Source organism: Indicator indicator, chromosome 4 (genome assembly GCF_027791375.1).
Source record: "Indicator indicator isolate 239-I01 chromosome 4, UM_Iind_1.1, whole genome shotgun sequence".
Taxonomy (NCBI): domain Eukaryota; kingdom Metazoa; phylum Chordata; class Aves; order Piciformes; family Indicatoridae; genus Indicator; species Indicator indicator.
Window position 1 is genome coordinate 34,541,081 of NC_072013.1, and position 13,922 is coordinate 34,555,002.

At 46.9% G+C, this 13,922-nt stretch overlaps 1 protein-coding gene across 1 annotated transcript in view; it reads left to right on the top strand.

The window, feature by feature from the left end:
• Positions 1 to 303: 303 nt before the first annotated feature.
• MDGA2 (MAM domain containing glycosylphosphatidylinositol anchor 2) overlaps positions 304 to 13,922 on the top strand; it is a 225,200-nt gene continuing 211,581 nt past the window's right edge. The window contains exons 1-3 of the mRNA XM_054400689.1: positions 304 to 327; positions 426 to 477; positions 8,670 to 8,809. Of these exons, the coding sequence (XP_054256664.1) occupies positions 304 to 327; positions 426 to 477; positions 8,670 to 8,809 (216 nt within the window). The remainder of the gene's footprint in view (positions 328 to 425; positions 478 to 8,669; positions 8,810 to 13,922) is intronic.

Genomic DNA, 13,922 nt, shown 5'->3' on the forward strand with positions numbered 1-13,922 from the left:
TCTCTGGATGCCTTCCAGCATGTCCAGATCCCCCTTGTAATAGGGGCTCCAGAACTGGACACAGTACTCCAGGTGGGGTCTCACCAGAGCTGAGTAGAGGGGGAGAATCACCTCCCTTGACCTGCTGGCCACACTTCTCTTGATGCAGCCCAGGCTCTGGTTGGCTTTCTGGGCTGCAAGTGCACACTGACAGCTCATGTTGAGCTTCTCATCCACCAGCACCCCCAAGTCCCTCTCCTCAGGGCTGCTTTCCAGCCAGTCACTGCCCAGACTGGATTTGTTCTTGGGATTTCCCCGACCCAGATGCAGGACCTTGCACTTGGTCTTGTTGAACCTCATGAGGTTGGCTTGTGCCCACCTCTCCAGCCTGTCAAGGTCCCTCTGGATGGATCCCTTCCCTCCAGCATGTCTGCTGCACCACACAGCTTGGTGTCATCAGCAAACTTGCTGAGGGTGCACTCAATGCCACTGTCCATGGCACCAACAAAGATGTTGAACAGGACTGGTCCCAGTGATGATCCCTGAGGGACTCCACTTGTCACTGGCCTCCCCTGGGACATGGCGCCATTGACAGCCACTCTTTGAGTGTGGCCATCATGCATGATCTTAAAGGTCTTTTCCAATCAAAATGATTTTTGTTTCTTTAGCTTTTTAGGTATTGGAAAGTCAATATATTACTCAATGCTTAGAAGAATCAAATAAGTAAGAGGTTACTCCTAGAGCATAATAATGTTGAAAATGGTCTGGCAGCATCATCTGGTTGGTGATGCCAGGAACTGCAAAGTGTTGCTTCAATTAATCCCTCCCTTGTAGATGATTTTGTATTTTAGAAGATTTCTTGAACCCCCTGCCTACAATGTGTGGGTTGCAAACTGCTGAAAGAGCTGTTCAGGGAGGAAGATGGAGTGTGGGAAGGTTTCTCTCTATGCTTGTCTTTACAATTCACCCCAAATCACTGTAATCCAAGGGAAGTGCTGGCGTCTCCATCCCTGGAGGGATTTAAAAGCCATATAGATATGGTGCTGAGGGACATGGTTTTGTGTTAGACTTGGCAGTGTTGGGTTAGTGGCTGGACTTGGTGATCTCATACCAAAATGATTCTATGATTCTGTCCTGCAAAGATGCCATGTTTGTTGTGTGCAAAGGATGTATCAACCTGAGTTGTGGTATGGCAACAAAGCTGGTGAAGGGCCTGGGGAACAAGTCCTGTGAGGAGTGGCTGAGAGAACTGGGGTTGTTCATTTTGGAGAAGAGGAGGCTGAGGGGAGACCTGAAAGGAGGTTGTTGTGAGGGAAGGCTGTCTCTTCTCCCTGGTATCAGATGATAGAATGAGAGGAAATGGCTTGAAATTATGGCAGGGTGGTTTAGAATGGGTATTAGGAAAAAATGTCTTTGCTGAAAGAGTGGTCAGGTGAACAGGCTACCCAGGATGGTGGTGGACTCAGCATCTCTGGAAGTGTTCAAGAACCATGTGGACATGGCACTTCAAGACATGTTTAATGACCATTGTGGTCTTAGGTTACAGTTGGACTTGATGATCTTAGAGGTCTTTTCCAACCAAAACAATTCTATCAACTAACAAATCATGACAGGGTCATTCTCTGAGCATGCTGAAGTAACAGGCTAGGACATTAAAATTACCAATTGCAGGCACCACTATTTTAATACAGAAAGTGTAAAATAGGAGATTTCTGTGGCACAAGAAATTGTGATCAGTTTTAATTGGCAGTTTAAGGGTGTCATGCACCTCATGAGATTCAACCAGACCAAGCATAAGGTCCTTCACCTCAGCTAGGTCAGTCCCCAGTATCAATCAAGGCTGGGGGATGAAGGGCTGGAGAGAAGTCTTGTGGAGAAGGACTTAGGGTACTGGTGGGTGAAAAGCTTGAGATGAGCTGGCACCAAGTATTCACAGCCCAGAGCCAGCCATGTCTGGGGCTGATCCTCAGCAGGAGCAGGGAGGGGATTCTGCCCCTCTGCTCTGCTGAGACCCCACCTGTCCCAGGTTGCCCAGAGAGGTGCTAAATGCTCCATCCCTGGAACCATTCCAGGTCAGGTTGTCTGAGGCTCTCAGCAACCTGCTCTACTTGCAGATGTCCCTGGTGACTGCAGGGAAGGTGGACTAGATGACCTCGAAAGGTCCCTTTCAACCCAAACCATTCTATGATTCTACTGAGAAGCAATCATCCAATTAAAAAAGACAATTAGCTCTTTCCCAGATGAAACTAGGACAATCTGCAAGATCCAGAGAAAGACTCCTGCCATATGTCTCGTGTGCAGCACTGGTTGAAGCAGAAGTACCCACCTTGTTTTCCCGTTTCTTTTGAGTGAATAACTTAGCAGCCAATCTCTGTAAATCTTATCAGAGCTTGTGTGGTCCTGCAGTGTGGAGAAGAGCAGTCCATCTTCTTTGAATTGGATTAGCTGACCTTTTGATGTGTGAAAGAAAGAGCAAGAGGCAGGACAGGAGATAAATTCCTACAAGAGCATAGAGGAAATGATTCTTAATTTTCTGCTTTGGCAGGGACACATGATCATGACTCAGCAAGTTTCATTGGTAGCCTTTTGCTCCTGCAGAACCAGAAGCAGAGATGGTCTTAGAGTGAGGACTTTCTGGTAGCTCAGCTCAGGTAGAAGTAGTAATGAGAAATGTGGATGCATTAGGAAAAGGTTGATGGATGATGGTAGCTCTGATATTCCAGGACAATCCACAGAGCCCATCATATCCTCAGCCCATGGTTGCACATGGACATCTCTTGCTTCTGCTGTCTTATGTTTCCACTTTGCTCCTCTGCACTAGAAGCCTTTCCATATAAAACAAATTAACAAGATTGAAGCCCCCAGTGAATTTTATGCAGTTCTGCAGCATAATAAGTAGAAAATAATCTTCTTTTTTTGGTGGTGTTTTAGAAAGAGAAGATTTAAAGTAATTGCAAATGTGGTTGCAGCTCCTGGAATTGAGTTTTCTCATACTCCTTTCAGCTCTTAATGCCACTAATTGCAAATGAAGTGACCAGGAATCTCAGTGGTATTGCCATAATGAAGGTACTGCCCAATGGCAGTAGATCTCATCAATGTGGAGTTTAGAGGATTTTGCTGCAGGTGATGTGGGATTTGTGAAGTCCTTTTCCAACTGGAAGTTGGTAAAGAGATATTCAGTCCACTAATGAAGTGATAGCTGGGAATGGTCTGTAGCTCAGGGCTGCTTAACGTGGATGAGAGCAGCCTGAGGGGGGATCTTATCAATGATGATCAATACCTACAGAGTGGAGGTCAAAGAAGGTGCTAGAAGGGGCTAGACTCTTCTCAGTGGTGCCCAGTACAAGGGACAACAGGCACAAACTGAAACCCAGGGGGTTCCATCTGAAGCTGAGGAGAAACTTGTTTGGTGTGAGGGTGCTGGACCCCCAGAACAGGCTGCCCAGAGAGGTTGTGGAGTCTCTTTCTCTGGATAGATTCCAATCCCAGCTGGACATTTTGATCCTGGGCAAGCTGCTGTGGGTGTCCCTGCTTTAAGCAGGCAGGTTGGGCTGGATGATCTGCAGAGGCCCCTACCAACCCTCACCACGTGGGATTCTGTGCATCAGTAACAACTGTTTTGTGCATATTTTCACTTTATGCACATGGTAGCATCTGTGGTCTATTCTCCTCTTCTGAGCTGGCCCTGAGCTGACCTTACCCACCAGAGTAGCAAGAGAAGGATCAAATCAACTCTTTTTCTCCTTGGTTGGACTGACGTTTCCCACCTTGTTTGATATTTGCCCTCATCTCTGTGATTTAAACTGTGTTTCCGGAGCTCAGGAAGCCTCTTGATTGATAGGACTAAGAGAAGAAGGCATGGAGCTAATTAAATCACACTGCTGCTTCCCAACACTGCTGTCAGTGCCTGACCTAATTTTGACACTACAAAGCTTATCAGCAAAGTATCTATAGAGCTGGGGAACTATAAAGCTGTTTCTAGGAACAGGTAGGTTTATTTTATTTTTTCCGCCCATCCTTTATAAATCTTGGAACTGCTGCTTCTTGGTCATCCTGCTGGGTAAGGGTTAAAAACTGGTTTTAAAATTAATGGCTTAAATTAGCATTAAAAGTAAGTATTAAAAGCTGTGATATTTTGTACCTGTCAGTCAGTGGCTGTTTCTGGAAGGGGAGGTGTGCTCCAGTTCAGAGAGGGGTACGAAAAAGGCCATGATAACTCTTCAGACATAGAATGATTTGCTTGGAAGAGAACTTTAAGATCATTAAATCCAATTATTGCCCCAACATTGACAAGTCCACCACAAACCCATGTCCTTCAGCACCACATCTACACAGCTTTGAAATCCCTCCAGGGATGGGGACTCCACCACTATCCTGAGCAGCCTGGGCCAGGGCTTAACAACACTTTGGAGGAATAAATTTTTTTCTCATGTCCTACCTAAACTCCCCTGCCACTTCCTCTCATCCTATCACTTGATTCTTGGGATGACAGAATCCAAGCTCCCACCTCCTTTCAGGGAGCTACAGAGGGCAATGAGGTCTCCCTTCAGCCTCCTTCGCTCCAGGCTCAACAACCCCAGTTCCCTCAGCCACTCCTCACCAGACCTTCAACTTTGCTGCCCTTCTCTGGACCTGCTCCAGCACCTCAATGTCTTTTCTTGGACTGAAGGGCCCAAGTGTAGGCTGAGATCCTTGTCTCATTGCAGGACTTTAAATAAAAAGTGATTTGGATTACTGAAGTGGTCACTTGTATCTCATGAGCAAAGGCCTATGTAATGTCAATATAGGCCAAGATGTGGTGAAAGATTGAGCTAGCCCCATTTTTGCCTCTGAAAGAAGAAATCTTATGGTGCCACATGTCATAGAGTAATGGAATGGTTTGACTTGAAAGGGACCTTGAAGATCATTCACTTCCAACCCCCACCATGCTACACCAGGCTGCTCAAGGTCCTGTCCAACCTAGCCTTGGACACCTCCAGGGATGGGGCATCCACAGCCTGCCTGGGCAACCTGTTCCAGTGTCTCACCATCCTCACTGGAAAGAAATTCTTCCTAATCTCCAATCTAAATCTCCCCTCTTCCAGCATCAAGCCATTGCCCCTTATCCCATCACTGCAGGCCCTTTTTTATGTCCCTCCCCAGCTTTCCCATAGCCTCCTTCAGGTATTGGAAGGCTGCTATAAGGTTTCTTTGGAGCCTTCTTTTCTGCGGGATGAAAATCACCGTTGCAGTAGAAGCATGGTGGGGTGGATTTTCATTCTGCTGTTATTGTTCTTCCATATGGTTTAAGGCTGAGAGACCTGGGGCTGTTGAGTCAGGAAAAGAGCAGCCTGAGAGGGGATCTTATTAATTTTTAAAAATATCTGGAGGGTGGGTGTCAAGAAGAAGGGGCCAGTCTCTTTTTAATGGTGTCCTGTGACAGGACAAGTGTCACAGGCACAAACTAGAACCCAGAAGTTTCCATCTGAAGATGAGGAGAAACTTGTTTGGTGTGAGGGTGCTGGAGCAGGATTCCCAGAGAGGTTGTGGAGTCTCCTCTGGAGAGATTCCAAACCCAGCTGGACATTGTGATCCTGGGCAATCTGCTGTGGGTGCCCCTGCTTTAGCAAGGGCTTTGGACTAGATGATTCTTAAAGGTGCTTTCCAACCCCTACCAGTCTATGATTCATTCTGACCTGACTCTGAGCTTTCCTTCACCAGTGTATGCATTGCTGGGAACATCACCATGATGGATCCCTTCATGCAATATTTACTGTGTATGATCAGAAGACAAATTCTCCTCAAGTGCCACAAACAGAATAAATGCTGAGGCTCTGTGACTTTAACATCTTGCCTGGCATTAAATTCTTGAGGGCATATTTCAGAAGGAGCTGTAATGAATATTCCTGCAGTGGAGAGGGAGGTGACATCTCATAATTATGCCATGGCTGCTGAACCATAAGTCTTAAAAACTTAAGGAACTAGGAGTAGTCTTTATTTCACTTGATTCTTTTGATCTTTTGTTAAACCAGAGTATTTTTTTCTCCTAATAATACCAGCAGGTATTTTCTCTTTTCTCTGTTGCTTTCTCAAACCTAATGGACATGTAGAAGTGGTGTAGACACTAAAATGAAGGACACTTCAAATGCAATTTGAAGTTATATGAATATAATATGAACAAAAATGCAATATTAATGTAATCTGAGTTTAAAAGGCAGCAGGATGTTGGGATAATGTTGCTGACTCTTCTAATTTTATCTGAAGGCGTATGATGTATGGTGAACCTTGTTTTACCTTTCTGCTCTGAAGTTCTGATTTAACATGTCAGTATTTAGTTATTTGTGTGGTAGGAGATGATAAAAGCCCTAGTTAGGACCCAGAATACTTGTTGTTGGACATGGTAGATCAAAGAGGATGCTCCATGTCCCAAGACACTGGAAATCCTGATGTGTAGGCCCTGCTCTACTTAAAAAAAAAAAAAAAAAAGTATATATAACAATTGAGGATTAACAGACTATTTAAGGTCATACATTAACCTTGGTTTGGGCTGCACCCCCAGTGTGGGCAGCAGGTCCAAGGAGGGGATTCTGCCCCTCTGCTCTGCTCAGACCCCACCTGCAATGCAGGGGCCAGCTCTGCAGTCTTCAGCATAGCAGAGGCATGGACCTGTTAGAGTGGGCCCAGAGGAGACCACAGCAATGATAGGAAGGCTGGAAGCTCTCTGCTGTGGGGGCAGGCTGAGAGAGTCAGGGCTGTTCTGCCTGGAGAAGAAAAGGTTCCAGGGAAATCTTCTTGTGGCCTTTCAGAGCTTAAAGGTGCTGATAAGAAAAGTGGAGGCAGACTTTTGAGCAGACTGAGAGGAGATAAGTTTATAAATATCTGAAAGTTGGCTGTTAAGAAGAAGGGGCCAATCTCTTTTCAGTGGTATCCTGTGATAGGATGAAGGGCAATGGAAGCAAACTGGAACACAGGAAGTGCCACCTCAAAATCAGGAGAAACTTCTTTGCTGTGTGGGTGATGAAGCCATGGAGCAGGCTGTCCAGAGAGGTTGTGGTGTCTTCTCTGGAGACTTTCAAGACTCATCTGGATCTCTTTCTGTCTTAGTTGCCCTTGGTGATCCTGCTTTAGCAGGGGGTTTGGACTGCATGATCTCCAGAGGTCCCTTCCAACCCCTACTATTCTATGATCCTACTCAGGCAGTAGGAGTGACAAGCAGAGAGGATGAAATGTTTGGTCTTTAAAAGCCACTGGAATTACTTTTTCTCTCTTGATGTTCCTGGATTTGGCAGTAGGACTGGAACTCGACTTTCTCATCCTATTGATCCACTTTCCAGATATTTTAATAGCTGTGAATTTCATGGTTGAGAAATGGAGGGGTAGAGCCAAGGAACATGCTTTGGAGATGTGTGGAGCAGAGCTGTAATTTGTACCTGTGGGATTAGCAACAGCACTAAGTTCTCCTACACCAACAACAGGTAGAGCAGCTTCTCATCCTGTAGCTCAGGTTGTCTCTACAAGAAAATCAAAGTAAAGGTTCTGCTTGAACTTAACCTCTGGTCCCAATCCTGATCCCTCTGACAGCAACAGGATTTTGGTATCGACATTGAAAGGGAACAGCATCAGTCCCTACTGTTTCTGCTGCTTAAATTGAATGGTTTAATTAAGGCTCCTCATTTGCATAATGAGTGTGATAATACATTTAGAAAGATATCTAATAAAAAAAAATGAACAGGAATGTAGAGTTGGTTTGGAAATAGAAACAAAAAAATAACTGGCATGCAAATGAGCTTGTGAAGGTTTCATTCAGAGGATTGCTGGGTGTTCATAAATAGTGTGGAACCTCTGCTGCTGCCAAGTGATGAGTAAGCAAAGATCTTTTCCATACTCAGCTCCAGCAATGGGCCTCTAGGCTGGGGGCATACAGGGATCCCAAGCTGCTGCAGTGGGAAAGATCTTAGCAAAGGCAGGGATGCATGGTGAAGAGTGCAGCCAGCAAGCTGAGTGAGGTTCTTCTTCCCCTCTACTCTGCCCTAGTGAGGCCACATCTGGAGTACTGGGTTCCACTCTGGGTTTCCCACTTCAACAGAGAGAAGGAAGTGCTTGGAAAGAGTGCAGTGGAATCTCCAAAAATGCTGAGGAGCCTGGTGCATCTCTATGAGAAGGGAAGTTTGAAAGACTTGGGACTGTTGAGCCTGGAGAAGAGCACCCTGAGAGGGGATTTTCTCAATGTTCAGCAAGAACTAAAGGACCTGTGGGGCACAAGAGGATGGGGACAGACTCTTGTCAGTGGTGCCCAGTGACAGGACAAGGGGCAACAGGCACAAATTGGGACCCATGAGATTCCACGGAAAATGAGGAGTTTTTTCTCCTGTGAGGGTGTTGGAGTCCTGGAGCAAGCTGCCCGAAGAGGTTGTGGAGTGTCCTTTATAGAATCATAGACTGGTTTGGGTTGGAAAGGATCTTAAAGATCATCTAGTCTCACCTCCCTGCAATGTGCAGGGACACTTTCCACAGGGAGATTTGATATAGTGGAAGATATAGTCTTCCAAACCCACCTGGACATTGTGATCCTGAGCAACCTGCTGTGAGTGACCCTCCCTTAGCAGGGGGCTGGTCTGGATGATATCCAGAGGTCCCTTCTGACGTCTGCCATCCCGTGGCTCAGTGCAGGTGCTGGTACTCACTGCTCTCTCCCTCTCTGGTTCTTGCAGCTCCCCCCACCGTGCGGATCGTGCACTCAGGCCTGGCCTGCAACATCGAGGAGGAACGCTACTCAGAGAGGGTCTACACCATCCGGGAGGGCGAGACACTGGAGCTGACCTGCCTGGTCACTGGCCATCCTCGACCACAGGTGAGCCCCCACCATGCCCACTGGCAGGTGGCTACTGTCACCACATCTTTTCTTTTGCTGTCAGTCTCTGAGATGTTGGTTTTACCTTCTCCTGAGGGCTAGACTGGTGCAGGGTGGTGGACAGCAGTGTGAGAGGATCTGTTGGGGGAGGACTTGTCCGGGCTGTTAGTTTGATATTGGGTTGTGGCAGAAGAAACATCAACAGCAGAAGAGTTTGTCTGTTGTTGAGTGATTGGCTTGGAGTGTGATATTAATGTCAACACAACTACATGGTACTTAAACATGAGGTCCTGATGTGAGTGTTTGAGATCCATGGAGGTTGGTAAAAGGAAATAAAGAACAAATCTGAGGATGGGGACAACTAAAAATAGACACTATGCACCAGAATGACCAGCTGGGGCACACAAGAGCTTGGAGGACTCTTGGGAAATTGGGTTGGAGTAAAAAGGCTGGAGAAAAGGAGGCTGAGAGGAGACCTCATTGCTCTCCAACTCCCTGGAAGGAGGTTGGAGCCAGGTGGGGGTTGGTCACTTCTTCCTTGGGAGAAGAGAAAGAACAAGAGGAAACAGCCACATGTTGCCCTAGGGAAGGTTTAGGTTGGACATGAAAAACAATTTCATTTTCAAAAGGCCCAGGCTGCCCAGGGTAGTGGTGAAGTCCTCATCCCTGGAGGAGTTTCAAAGCCATAGGGTGCTGATGATTTAGTGGTGGACTTGGCAGTGATGGGTCTCTTAAAGGTCTCTTTCAACCTAAAATCAATGTAAACTATCTTATGATTCTCTAAGGTGCTATTCAGCCTGGTGGAAAGGGGACCTACCCCATGCTGGCTGCCTTCCCCAGCAACCTCTCTGAAACTACTCCATGTCTCTTGGTGCCTGTTATGTTGGATTCGTTCACTCTTTCCAAACTTTTCTTATCCAAGCTTATTGAACAACTTTTTACCATCCAAAGCAGCTGGTTCTGGATGCAGCTGTGTTTGACATGCTGTGTTTTTGGCTGGAAGCTCTTGTGCAGGTAGAAAAGAATTATAGAATCATTAAGGTTGGGAAAAGACCTCTAAGGTCATCAAGTCAAACCTACCCAATATCTCCATGACCACTAGACCATGTCCTGAAAGACAGGGAAGGAGCAGGATAAAGGTGGAGTGACGCTTCCAGGGAGCTGCCTTGGACAATGACTCATTCAGATATCTCTTCCAGCAAAGCTTACCAGCAGCTGGTAAGGTTTGGTGCAGATGAAATCAAAGATGCTTCTCAAACCTGCCTGCCTGGAGGCTTAAGGCAGCTTAAGATTAGTAGAATGGTAAGGATCATCTATTCCCAACTCCCCTGGCACTGGCAGGAATACCTTGCACTAGCCCAGCTTGTTCAAGGCTTCATCCAGCCTGGCCTTCAAAGAAAGCCAGCTGTTATCCATCAGGAAAAGCTATGGACCAGCTCTGAAAAGTGCCATCTCAAGCTGTAACAAGGCTGCTGAATCAAAAACTAACCCTCAGAACTGTTCCACTGAAACATCTTCTCAAGAAAGCAACAACATGGCTGCCTTATTTTTTCATAGAAATCTCTATTTTCTCCTCTGGGATTCAGGATAAAAAAAATTGATTTTGCCTGAGTTCACCTGTTTATAGATTTTCTTTGTCAGCGAACATCTTGGCCTCCACTCTTGATCTCTAGTTTTGAGCTTGTTACAGCTCTCCAAGAGTCAGAATATTTCCTGCTGATTAATTGCCCAAAAGCAGGGGGATAGTTTTGGTGGTCTCAGATGTGTGATTCTGCAGCAAAATACAGGAAGCTTGGCAGGGCTGTGTTTGAACATTAGCCTTTTTATGACCTTCCTATTAAATTTTTATTCCATTTTAGTGCTCCAGAAAGTAAAAAAATAAGGAAAAAAAATGGCTAAGACTTTATAGCTTTTTGCAGTGAAAATTTACATGTTGACACATGGGAGCTGCAGTCCCCTGGACTAGTTGCCTTGTGAAATTTGCCTTCTCTTAATCAATGTCCTGGTTTGAGCTGGAGCAGACCCAATTCTGGTCAGTTCTGTGAATTCCCAGCTCAGTCTCTGCTCAGTGAGGCACTTTCTGGCATTCAGGACAGGTTTGCACAGCCAGGGGCCACTTCTTGCAGGGAGAAGCTGATGGGGAGAACTTCTGCCGAGTGCTGGGCTGCAGAAAGCCTCTGCCTGACACTTGCTCCACTGCACACCAAGGGCATAGCCACAGCTTGTGCCCCAGCTTGTGGGGCAGGAAGGCAGAGGTGGCACCTGTGGGGAGGAGTGGACAGGACAGGTGACCCTCAGCTGAACTCTGGTTCCCATTTGCTACTGAGTCCAGGCTGGGACTTGCTCTGTGCCTGCCCCCAGCATCAGTGGTGCCAATGGTGCCATCACTGCTGTCAGGGGTTGGGTTAGCTCTTGTTTTGTGTCTCATTGTTTCTGTTCATGGGATTGTTCTTCTTTCCATCCCAATTAGTTGAGTTTCTTTCCCACCCATTCAGTCTCTCTCCCTCCTTCCCTTTGGGAAGGCAGAGGCGTTCTTGGACAACCTCTGGCACTCCTCTGGTGGCCAGCTCATCCCTTGACAACAGCTTATTTCCATCACAGGAGTAAGTGGCTGTAGCACATCCCTACACACCTCTGGTCATAGGTACAGCACAACAATTGGTTCCTAGGCTATCATATGGCAAAAGGATGGATTCAAAGGGTGACACTGCAACTGATCTCCTCAAGGGACACCCTGCAGGCTCCAGCCAATCAGACACAGACCACGGGCCAGCCACAAACAGAACAGGACTCATCATGATGATCTTTAAGGTCCCCTCCAGCTCAAGCCATTCTATGATTCTGTGTTGGCCTCATTCCAAAACAGCAGGAGTACTTTGTGTTTAAAAATCCAAACCAACTTGGGGCTAAAATCCTGAAAGCAGCAATTGATGAAAAAAGGCAGCATCTGCCCACCCACAGTTAGCTTCACCTGGGCAGGGATATGGCATTTGAAAACATTAATCAAGGAAAATTCGTTTCTATGGCAACTAATGGTGCATTTAATAGATGAGTGTTGTGCACAGGAATGCTGCAAATTATGAATAACTGTGAGATTTACCTGGACCTGAGCAAAGCCTTCAACACTGTCCCACACCACATCCTGGTCTCCAAACTGGTGACACATGGGTTTGATAGGTGGACCACGAGATGGATAAAGAACTGGCTTGATGGCTGCACCCAAAGAGTGGCTGTCAATGGCTCCATGTCCCAGGGGAGGCCAGTGACAAGCAGAGTCCCTCAGGGATCATCACTGGGACCAGTCCTGTTCAACATCTTTGTTGGTGCCATGGACAGTGGCATTGAGTGCACCCTCAGCAAGTTTGCTGATGACACCAAGCTGTGTGGTGCAGCAGACATGCTGGAGGGAAGGGATCCATCCAGAGGGACCTTGACAGGCTGGAGAGGTGGGCACAAGCCAACCTCATGAGGTTCAACAAGACCAAGTGCAAGGTCCTGCATCTGGGTCGAGGCAATCCCAAGCACGAATCCAGGCTGGGCAGTGACTGGCTGGAAAGCAGCCCTGAGGAGAGGGTCTTGGGGGTGCTGGTGGATGAGAAGCTCAACCTGAGCTGTCAGTGTGCACTTGCAGCCCAGAAAGCCAACCAGATCCTGGGCTGCATCTGGAGAAGTGTAGCCAGCAGGTCAAGGGAGGTGATTCTCCCCCTCTGCTCAGCTCTGGTGAGACCCCACCTGCAGTACTGTGTCCAGTTCTGGAGCCCCTATTACAAGAGGGATATGGACATGCTGGAAGGCATCCAGAGAAGGGCCACCAGGATGATCAGAGGGTGGAGCACCTCTCCTATAAGGACAGACTGAAAGAGTTGGGGCTGTTCAGTCTGGAGAAGAGAAGGCTCTGAGGTGACCTTATTGTGGCCTTCCAGTATCTGAAGAGGGCTACAAGAAAGCTGAGGAGGGACTTTTTAGGGTGTCAGGTAGTGATAGGACTGGGGGGAATGGAATAAAGCTGGAAGTGGGGAGATTCAGACTGGACATGAGGAAGAAGTTCTTCCCCATGAGAGTGGTGAGAGCCTGGAATGGGTTGTCCAGGGAGGTGGTTGGGTCCCCATCCCTGGAGGTGTTTAAGGCCAGGCTGGATGAGGCTCTGGCCAGCCTGATCTAGTGTGAGGTGTCCCTGCCCATGGCAGGGGGGTTGGAACTGGATGATCCTTGTGGTCCCTTCTAACCCTGACTGATTCTATGATTCTAGATATCAAATGCTACACTGTGACCTCACAGATAATCTTGTGGAGAGACTACAAACCCACCTGGACATTGTGATCCTGGGCAACCTGCTCTGGGTGACTTGACTTTAGCAGGGGGGTTGGACTGAATGATCTCCAGAGGTCCCTTCCAATCCCCACTGTGACTGGGATTACTGGGATGACAAGCAGACATGCAGTGATGGGTTGGAGTGCTCAGAGCTTTCTGTGTAATTAGTAGTGAATGAGATTAGTAGTGAATGAGGCTAATTTTTGTTGAGCAACATTTCATAAGTGTTTGTGATTTCTCCTCCCAAGGAACAAGTGCTAGGACAAGAGGAAATGGCCTCAAGTTGTCCCAGGGGAGGTTTAGGTTGGACATAAGGAATGATTTCTTTTCCAAAAGGGTTGTTGAAGCCCTTTGCTTCAGGCTGGCAAGGGCAGTGGTGGAGTCCTCATTCCAGAAGAGGTTTCAAAGCTGTGGAGATGTGGTGCTGAGGGACATGGTTTGGTGGTGACCTGGCAGTGTTGGGTTAAGAACTGTTAATGGACTTGATGATCTTAAAGGTCTCTTCTAACCAAAACAATTCTGTGATTCCATGATTACTTTCCCTTTGCAATAACTGCTGTGACATTATTCTCCCCTCAGACCTCACTGATATCGATGAGACCTCAACAAATTTGAACCCAAATTTCAGAACAGTTTCCAGTTTGATACAGAACCAACACTCTGAGTAGGTGAATTTCCCCATCTCCACCTGCTTGCAACTAATCAGAAGGAACATTTTTTGTGACATATAGTGGGAAGTGAGTAAAGAATAAATCTGAAGCAATGTTTTCAAAGAGAGGCCCCGATAGAGCAGCCTCATTTC